This window comes from Mizuhopecten yessoensis, unplaced genomic scaffold, assembly GCF_002113885.1.
Source record: "Mizuhopecten yessoensis strain PY_sf001 unplaced genomic scaffold, ASM211388v2 scaffold6113, whole genome shotgun sequence".
Lineage (NCBI taxonomy): Eukaryota > Metazoa > Mollusca > Bivalvia > Pectinida > Pectinidae > Mizuhopecten > Mizuhopecten yessoensis.
This window is the reverse complement of record NW_018406386.1, coordinates 423,007-433,244: the sequence shown is the minus strand read 5'-3', so window position 1 is coordinate 433,244 and position 10,238 is coordinate 423,007. Positions and strand designations below refer to the sequence as shown.

The 10,238-nt window shown below is 36.5% G+C and overlaps 1 protein-coding gene across 1 annotated transcript in view; it reads right to left on the bottom strand.

Annotated features, from left to right (window-relative positions):
- LOC110451514 (extracellular matrix protein FRAS1-like) overlaps nucleotides 1-10,238 on the bottom strand; it is a 187,604-nt gene that overhangs the window by 101,898 nt on the left and 75,468 nt on the right. Inside the window, exon 5 of the mRNA XM_021499579.1 lies at nucleotides 3,698-3,862. Coding sequence (XP_021355254.1) covers nucleotides 3,698-3,862 — 165 coding nt within the window. The remainder of the gene's footprint in view (nucleotides 1-3,697; nucleotides 3,863-10,238) is intronic.

Genomic DNA, 10,238 nt, shown 5'->3' with positions numbered 1-10,238 from the left:
GGGGGGCAGATCCACCATTTATACAAAATTTGTTCCCCTTCCCCCAAGGATGCTTCTGACTAAATTTGGTCAAAATCTGCTCAGTCATTCATGACTAGTAGCGTTTTAAAGGAAAAGTTGATGGACGGACGACGGACGCTGCGGTATGGCATAAGCTCACCATGGTCCTTTGGAACAGATGAACTTAAAAAGGAAATATTTTTCTAGCCTTAATCCATGATAAAACTCCATCAAACTGTCATTTCATTAAAATGACACACATGTGAAGATGAAGCTATCTCAGAGCAAAATATATACATATTTGCTTACTTCAAATACTTCACATTTCTTCATGTATGTAGGTTTAATTAATCATTCCTATCAATGCATATCTACATGTAGTGAGCCTTAACTGCCATACTATGACTACAGAACATCACCCCACCCTTATATATATCGCCAATCCAGTCCTTGGGAAGGGGCCACCATGTTATAAGACTTTTATCTGAGAAGATTTGAGCATTACATATTATGATGAAAGTTTTAATCTAGACATCCATCAGAAAATATATTCTATTTCTACAATGTGAGATCACACATCAACAGACTTTTAAACTAATTTCTAAAAAGACTTTCTGAAGTATGACAGATATTTTATTTATTCTGCGCTCTAAAGTAGTCGGCATTCCCAGGTTCACTGAGGATATAATGCTTCCTAGCTCACATTCCCAGGTTCACTGAGGATATAATGTTTCCTAGTTCACATTGCCAGTTCACTGAGGATATAATGCTTCCTAGTTCACATTGCCAGGCTCACTGAGGATATAATGCTTCCTAGTTCACGTTGCCAGGCTCACTGAGGATATAATGCTTCCTAGTTCGAATTCCCAGGCTCACTGAGGATATAGTGCTTCCTAGTTCACATTCCCCAGCTCACTGAGGATATAATGCTCTTCCTAGTTCACATTGCCAGGGTCACTGAGGATATAATGCTTCCTTGTTCACATTCCCCGGCTCACTGAGGATATAGGATATAATGCTTCCTAGTTCATATTCCCAGGCTCACTGAGTATATAATTCTTCCTAGTTCACATTCCCAGGTTCACTGAGGATATAATGGTTCCTAGTTCACATTGTTTGGTTCACTGAAGATATAATGCTTCCTCGTTCACATTCCAAGGTTCACTGAGGATATAAGTCTTCCTAGTTCACACTACCAGGGTCACTGAGGATATAATGCTCTTCCTAGTTCACATTGCCAGATTCACTGAAGATATAATGATTCCTAGTTCACATTCCCCGGCTCACTGAGGATATAGGATATAATGCTTCCTAGTTTACATTCCCCGGCTCACTGAGGATATAGGATATAATGCTTCCTAGTTAACCTTGCCAGTTCACTGAGGATATAATGCTTTCTAGTTTACATTCCCAGGTTCACTGAGGAGATAGTGCTTCCTAGTTCACATAGCCAGGTTCACTGAGGATATAATGTTTCCTAGTTCACATTGCCAGTTCACTGAGGATATAATGCTTCCCAGTTCACATTGTCTGGTTCACCGAAGATATAATGCTTCCTAGTTCAAATTCCCCGGCTCACTGAGGATAGAATGCTTCCTAGTTTACATTTCCAGGTTCACTGAGGATATAATCCTTCCTAGTTCATACTCGCAGGTTCACTGAGGATATAATCCTTCCTAGTTCATACTCGCAGGTTCACTGAGGATATAATGTTTCCTAGTTCACATTGCCAGTTCACTGAGGATATAATGCTTTCTAGTTTACATTCCCAGGTTCACTGAGGAGATAGTGCTTCCTAGTTCACATAGCCAGGTTCACTGAGGATATAATCCTTCCTAGTTCACATTCCCAGATTCACTGAGGATATAATGCTTTCCTAGTTCACACTCCCAGATTCACTGAGGTTATAATGCTTCCTAGTTCACAGTGCCAGTTCACTGAGGATATAATGCTTCCCAGTTCACATTGTCTGGTTCACTGAAGATATAATGCTTCCTAGTTCAGATTGTTTGGTTCACTGAAGATATAATGCTTCCTCGTTCACATTCCAAGGTTCACTGAGGATATAATGTTTCCTAGTTCACATTGCCAGTTCACTGAGGATATAATGCTTCCTTGTTCACATTCGCAGGCTCACTGAGGATATAATGCCTCCTAGTTCATATTCCCAGGTTCGCTGAGGATATAATGCTTTCTAGTTTACATTCCCAGGTTCACTGAGGAGATAGTGCTTCCTAGTTCACATAGCCAGGCTCACTGAGGATATAATGCTTCCCAGTTCACATTGTCTGGTTCACGGAAGATATAATGCTTCCTAGTTCAAATTCCCCGGCTCACTGAGGATAAAGGATATAATGCTTCCTAGTTCAAATTCCCCGGCTCACTGAGGATAGAATGCTTCCTAGTTTACATTTCCAGGTTCACTGAGGATATAATTCTTTGTAGTTCATACTCGCAGGTTCACTGAGGATATAATTCTTCCTAGTTCACATTCCCAGATTCACTGAGGATATAATGCTTCCCAGTTCACATTGTCTGGTTCACGGAAGATATAATGCTTCCTAGTTCAGATTGTTTGGTTCACTGAAGATATAATGCTTCCTAGTTCAAATTCCCCGGCTCACTGAGGATAAAGGATATAATGCTTCCTAGTTCACGTTCCCAGGTTCACTGAGGATATAATGGTTCCTAGTTCACATTGTTTGGTTCACTGAAGATATAATGCTTCCTAGTTCAGATTGTTTGGTTCACTGAAGATATAATGCTTCCTAGTTCACATTCCCCGGCTCACTGAGGATATAATGCTTCCTAGTTTACATTACCAGGTTCACTGAGGATATAATGCTTCCTAGCTCACATTCCCTGGCTCACTGAGGATATAATGCTTCCTAGTTCACATTGCCAGGTTCACTGAGGATATAATGCTTCCTAGTTCACATTGTTTGGTTCACTGAAGATATAATGCTTCCTAGTTCACATTCCCAGGTTCACTGAGGATATAATGCTTCCTAGTTCATACTCGCAGGTTCACTGAGGATATAATGCTTCCTAGTTCACATTGTCTGGTTCACTGAAGATATAATGCTTCCTAGTTCACATTCACAGGTTCACTGAGGATATAATGCTTCCTAGTTCACACTCACCAGGTTCACTGAGGATATAATGCTTCCTAGTTTACATTCCCCGGCTCACTGAGGATATAATGCTTCCTAGTTCATTATTGATCTGATTCTGTACTTCCTACAGTTTACATTCCCAGGTTCACTGAGGATATAATGCTTCCTAGTTTACATTCCCCGGCTCACTGAGGATATAATGCTTCCTAGTTCATTATTGATCTGATTCTGTATACCATGCAATATTTCCGAGTTTTCTAACTATATTTATTTATACTAAATTTCAGGTCAAATAGTTTGACACCCTGATTAATTGTAGATGTATTAACCAGACTCAACCGTATGCATATATAAGTTGCCACAGATAGTATACTTCATCATCTGTCAAACTGTTTTACGTCAAAATCTTTCCATTGACCTTACACATTTGTGACCTTGACCTTAAACTGTAATTGTCAGTTAAGTCTCCTGAAACCTAATTTAACAAGTAGAATGTGATTTAAATTTTAACTTCATCATTTGGTTTCATTTACTTCAGGACGTCATCAGAGACTGGAGGTAGTCTGGAGAAGAACACTTACCTGAGGACAGACCAATGGTGGACACTGTATGGGGTAGCACGTTGTCTGCCCGTCCCGACACACACACTTAGCACATGGAATTGGTTCCCACTCTGACCCATCCTGGTGTCTTTCTCCATCGTAAGAGCATGAACCTGTAAACACAGACATTGTTAAAACGTGAACCTATAAACACAGACATTGTATGAACATGAACCTGTAAACACAGACATTGTATGAACATGAATCTGTAAACACAGATATTGTATGAACATGAACCTGTAAACACAGACAATGTATGAACATGAACCTGTAAACACAGACATTGTATGAACATAAGCATGTAAACACAGACATTGTATGAACATGAACCTGGAAACACAGACATTGTATGAACATGAACCTGTAAACACAAATACTGTATGAACATGAACCTATAAACACAGACATTGTATGAACATGAACCTGGAAACACAGACATTGTATGAACATGAACCTGTAAACCCAGACATTGTATGAACATGAACCTGTAAACACATACATTGTATGAACATGAATCTGTAAACACAGATATTGTATGAACATGAACCTGTAAACACAGACATTGTATGAACATGAACCTGTAAACACAAATATTGTATGAACATGAACCTATAAACACAGACATTGTATGAACATGAACCTGTAAACACAGACATTGTATGAACATTAGCCTGTAAACACAAATATTGAAAATGATTATCGTGTTCTCTCCCATTCAAACAGTAACATTTACAAGCAAGACCGATATGTTTATACACAGGGGACATGTTATATTAAAATGGGTAGACTAAACTTCTATAATGGTCACAACATGGATAGGTTGAATAGGGAGACTGAACTTCTATAATGGTCACGACATGGATAGGTTGAATAGGGATACAACACATACTCTATGCACTTTACAGACACTTCAGATAAAGAGTATCACTGCACGAGATATAATTACAAAGAAGAGTTTCACTTCACAATTATTTCCTTTGTAAATAGACGATAAAGCAACCAAAAGGAGATGTTTTGGTTAAAGTTACCTCCCTTAGTATTCCTCTTTTATTATGATACTGTTCATTCACATTTACAATAATACTATATTCAAACTTGATGATTCTCATTACATTTATAACATTCTTTGTTCATTCCCTTTCCTCCTTAACTCTTCAAAAAGAACTTATCATCTGGAAGCGTTAGTTTCAAATATCATTATTGTTTCTTAGAATATCACTGTTTTCTTTTCTATATATATATAATTCAATTACTTCATGACTGTAATAATTTCTCTTATGCCCTGTAGAAATAATTCCAGTGTTGTAAATTTTGCTTTTGATTTATCTTAAATGACAAAAACCGACATCACGATTCTCTAGTTGTAGGCACGCTCACCACTTCACTGAGACAGATTTTTGCCATCTGTCATCCTCTAGTTCACCTAATCTTTGCCTTACGCAGCACATAAATATTTTTTCATAATTATTTATTATGCCTAAAATGATAATCATACATAGCAATGAGTAGTCACCTATATGATAAATTGTTGGTTTTATGACTTTTTTCAATTTTCTATTTGTCAGCACAGAGTATTATGACACAAGTTAAATTGATGATGAAGAATGACAAGGGCAGCGTAAATATGAAGGATTTATGGCTTTGTCAATGTAAACTAGTGTGGTGTTCATATCCTTGGTTACACAATGAATAGTATACTATTGTAACGCACCAAAGGTTTGTGTGTTGCATTCCGCTACCCGAGTAATCTGTGAGTACGTACTGTTTGGTACACTATGATTTCATCCCTTTGTCACAGTAAGTGATCTGTGAGTACATACTGTTTGTTACACTATGATTTCATCCCTTTGTCACAGTAAGTGATCTGTGAGTACGTACTGTTTGTTACACTATGATTTCATCCCTTTGTCACAGTAAGTGATCTGTGAGTACGTACTGTTTGTTACACTATGATTTCATCCCTTTGTCACAGTAATAGTCAACTACTGGACAGATAGGAACAGCGTACTTAATAATTACAAATAATTCTATTTGTGGTTATGTGTCTGTAACAATTACTCATGAGGTAGGCTAATAAGTACACAGCTGATTATGTCAGTGCTAATTAGTGTAAATCTGGAAAAATAATCCAGATTTTTTTGGAATTTCTCATTTCTTTGTTTTACTTTTTTTCATTGCTTGTATGATATATATATAAATCGAATTTAGAATTATGTGGATTAAAATGATGTTTATACACACGAAGACTGTAATAAACAGGGACAAATACATCACGAACAGATACATCACGAACAGAATACTATTTAGTGACATTAACTAATAAACTTACTTCACTTTTTATCTCCAGCTTTTCAAAGAAAACAGAGGATACCATCTTAAATGGCATGTTTCAGACTAAATATGATTGTCAGTGTGATGATCGAGTGAATAATTATGTATAATTAATTAGTATAATTTAGTATAATTAATTAGGGTACAGAATTCTGATTGGTTCATTAGTTTCCTGGCAATACCTGCCCTAAATTACATCACTTGCAAGAATTAATTGCCCACATACATAAAGTCTAAACGTGTCATCAAACTCTACAGTGACTTTACAGTATTTGTTATCAAATACACTGGATGTGGTTACTCTCAACAATACAGTACTGTAACTTAATAATTTACTTAGTGAAGTGTTATATATATATATACACACATATGTATAATCTCAAAATCTTCACATCCAAAAATTATCTCAATTATAAGAAGGAAAAAACACTATTCAATTTTAACTACAAACATAACAAGAGGCCCATGGGCCTTAACGGTCACCTGAGTTTATAGTATTTATTTTTGTTGTTGAAATATGCACCAATTTGAGTAAAAAATAGTATAATGTTAACTTAACTTTGTCAGGACCATGAGGCGATCATGCCTACCAACTTTCAGTTCAATCGGCCCAGCAGAACTTGACTTTAAGTTTGAAATGTAAAATGTTAACGGACTACGGACGACGGACGACGGACGCCGGACGACGACGGACGAAAACGGATAGCAATAGGTCACTTGAGCTAAAGCTCAGGTGACCTAAAAATTAATGACAGGTCAGAAAAATCAGACTTTTACACGCTTAGCCAGTCTGGTATATGAACATAAAAACCAGAAAATTAGAAGCCATTCACAAGTTTTTGATATTGCTAGGGTAATCATTGTGTGTGGGTATACCACCACCGATAGGTAGGGCAAGTCAGTGACTGTACCAATCACACAGAGAGATAAACACCCAAATCATTGTGTGTGGGTACCACCTATAAGGTAGGCCAGTGACTGTACCAATCACACACAGAGCTAAACACCCAAATCATTGTGTGTGGGTACCACCTATAAGGTAGGCCAGTGACTGTACCAATCACACACAGAGCTAAACACCCAAATCNTACCACCACCTATAGGTAGGGCAAGTCAGTGACTGTACCAATCACACATAGAGCTGAACACCCAAATTGCTGAAATTACATGGAACACTACTTCTCAATCAACTTCCTGTCCTACAAAGGTATTGATAAAGGTTTCTAGCCACTGGTGAAACAGATGTCACAGTAGACCAGAAGATACATTTCTCAGTAAAATTCTCCAGAAAGTAAAATATTTCAGCTCTGCTTTTTACAGTGTAAAATACTTCAGCACTGCCTGAGACACAGTAAAATACTTCAGCAATGCCTGAGACACAGTAAAATACTTCAGCACTGCCTGAGACATAGTTTGGTTTACTGGAGTATTTGTATAATTATATTAAATAATTTTGATTATGTGAAATTTGTTAATATTTGAAGCTTTATTTGTAACAATATCTATGCCAATCTGTTAACAAAGTATGTGACAGGAACTCGTGTGTAAAGAAACTTAAAACAGATTATTTGTTGTCGAGCATAATATGTAAATCACTGATCACATAACACAAATAGAAAACATATGACCTTAATTACACCCTTCCCCATCATCCTTCTTTTCCCATAAAATATTTCTAACTTTTAGGTATTATCTTTCAAACAAGACTTATTTTGTGTAAATAGACTCATGCTTGGTGTTATAAGTCGATCACATTTACAACTGTTAAGTATAGTGTATATATTATCAATTCAAATTTAATTGATTCCCTCAGCCCAGGGATGTGCGCTATGTCAAATAAGGTCACTATCCCTTCAGTCATACTGCAGGAATAGTCTTTTGTCTATATTTACTTTGTGGGCTCCATCCCCAGGAGGCCCCATCCCCGGGAGGCCCCATCCCCAGGAGGCTCCATCCCCAGGAGGCCCCATCCCTTATTTACACAATATAGTGCACTCCCTTGGACCAGCTGGGATGAATCTCTTTCCCAAAATTGAGTCAAAATTCTTTCAGTCATCCTGGAAAAGTATTTCTTTAAAGGAAAAACTGACAACAGATCAAACCACATTTCAGCAAAAGCTCACTTGGATGTTCAGGCCAGGTGAGCTAAATACAACAGTCTGAAAATGCTAGCATTATTCCTCAAATACAAATTTACACCACATTTGACTTTATAGTGTGTATTAGACAACTAGGATGTAAGTTTTATGTTGTGAAACACTTGCATGTATCCTATGTCTCCTTTTTTATTTAAGGTGACACAAATCTTAGCCTTCTGATGACAACAGCTGATAAAAGTGTCGCAAGAGTTTAACAAAAACTAGGCTGGGTGAAAATAAAGTCATAATTTATAATCACTACTTTGATGAAATGTGGAGATATTCATTTTGTCAAGTGTGGTTTGGTAATACACAGGAGTTTAGAATATCAAGTAGTTTTTACTACCCTTTGTCGTCAACATGATATATAAGGTATGATAGGCCACAGGTATATTATGTAGGCCAAACACATTGTATACAAAGTGCCAGCTTGCAAATATTTTGCCACCGAAAAATCAAGATATAAATTCATGACTAAAGTGTTTATTAAGATATAATTTTTTGAGAAATTACTGCCAAGTTTAGTTAACATAACATGCCTCAGATTAAATGGTGGAAATTGTCAAAATAATAGAAACCTTAGTATTTGTATATATATACAAATGAACTCCATTTTGAGGTTAAAACAATATACAATTCATGGAAATATTCAATATGATTTTGAGGTAGGTAGATGTATATAGAGTGACTCACAGTTCAATCATTAATGCTTTAATACAGCATCTTGTTTCCATTCAACTTCAACACAGGTACTGACTTCAAACCATTCAACACACTCCACACCAAACAGAAACAGCTGGTGTAGAGTTTCTGAAATGCTGGCACTAACCTGTGTGCCCGAAGTCTGTACAATGATTAACGACCAAATTAAGGGCCATTCTGGTTCATATAGTTATATTGAATTTTGACATGCAAGCAAATCAAAAGACCTCACAAACACGTTTCAAATGATAAAAGCATATATTGAACACTTTATCAGTCATTAAATTTAGGAAAGTTTGAAGCCAAATTTCTGTAGTTACTTAGCATTTGACATCAGCATAGAATGAAAGGCTAATAATTATCACATCCCAAGTAAAAGTAATATTTTTCTGAGATTGGTGTTTCATTCAGTAGCATATGGGGAAATCTGTACATATTTCATTATTCATATGAACCAAAATCTATCAACAGAAATTTTAGCAACCTGATATTGCCGTAGCATCAACGTTAACCTCAGCAGCCCTTCTGTTACAAAGATGACTGTTAACGGTCCTGTACTGAAGTTAATATCCCCAAGTACGTATAAGTGTTAATGACTGGCCTAAATTCTGTATAATACAGGTGGTCCTATACTATACCTTAGACTCACTCTCTACCAAAAACATATGTTAATTATCACTGAGAACCAATCAGAACCAGTAAAACATCTAGTAAAGGTACTGAGGACAGACCAAAACTTAATAAAAATAGAAGTAAAAATATCAAGGAAATCAGCTACCTTTATACAGGGATTGTACCCTAGTGCTATTATTACAGGTATTCTGCGATGAAACAGAAATACCCTAATGCAATTAATTATTACAGATATTCTGTGATGAAACAGAAATACCCTAGTGCTATTATTACAGATATTCTGTGATGAAACAGAAATACCCTAGTGCTATTATTACAGGTATTCTGTGATGAAACAGAAATCAGCTACCTTTATTATTACAGGTGTTCTGGGATGAAACAGAAATACCTGAGTGCTATCATTACAGGTATTCTGTTATAAAACAGAAAAAACAAGTGCTATTATTACAGGAATTCTGTGATGAAACAGAAATACCCTAGTGCTATTATTACAGGTGTTCTGTGCTGAAACAGAAATAGCCGAGTGCTATTATTACAGGTGTTCTGTGATGAAACAGAAATACCTGAGTGCTATTATTACAGGTGTTCTGTGATGAAACAGAAATAGCCGAGTTCTATTATTACAGGTGTTCTGTGATGAAACAGAAATACTTGAGTGCTATTATTATAGGTATTCTGTGATGAAACAGAAATACCAGAGTGCTATTATTACAGGT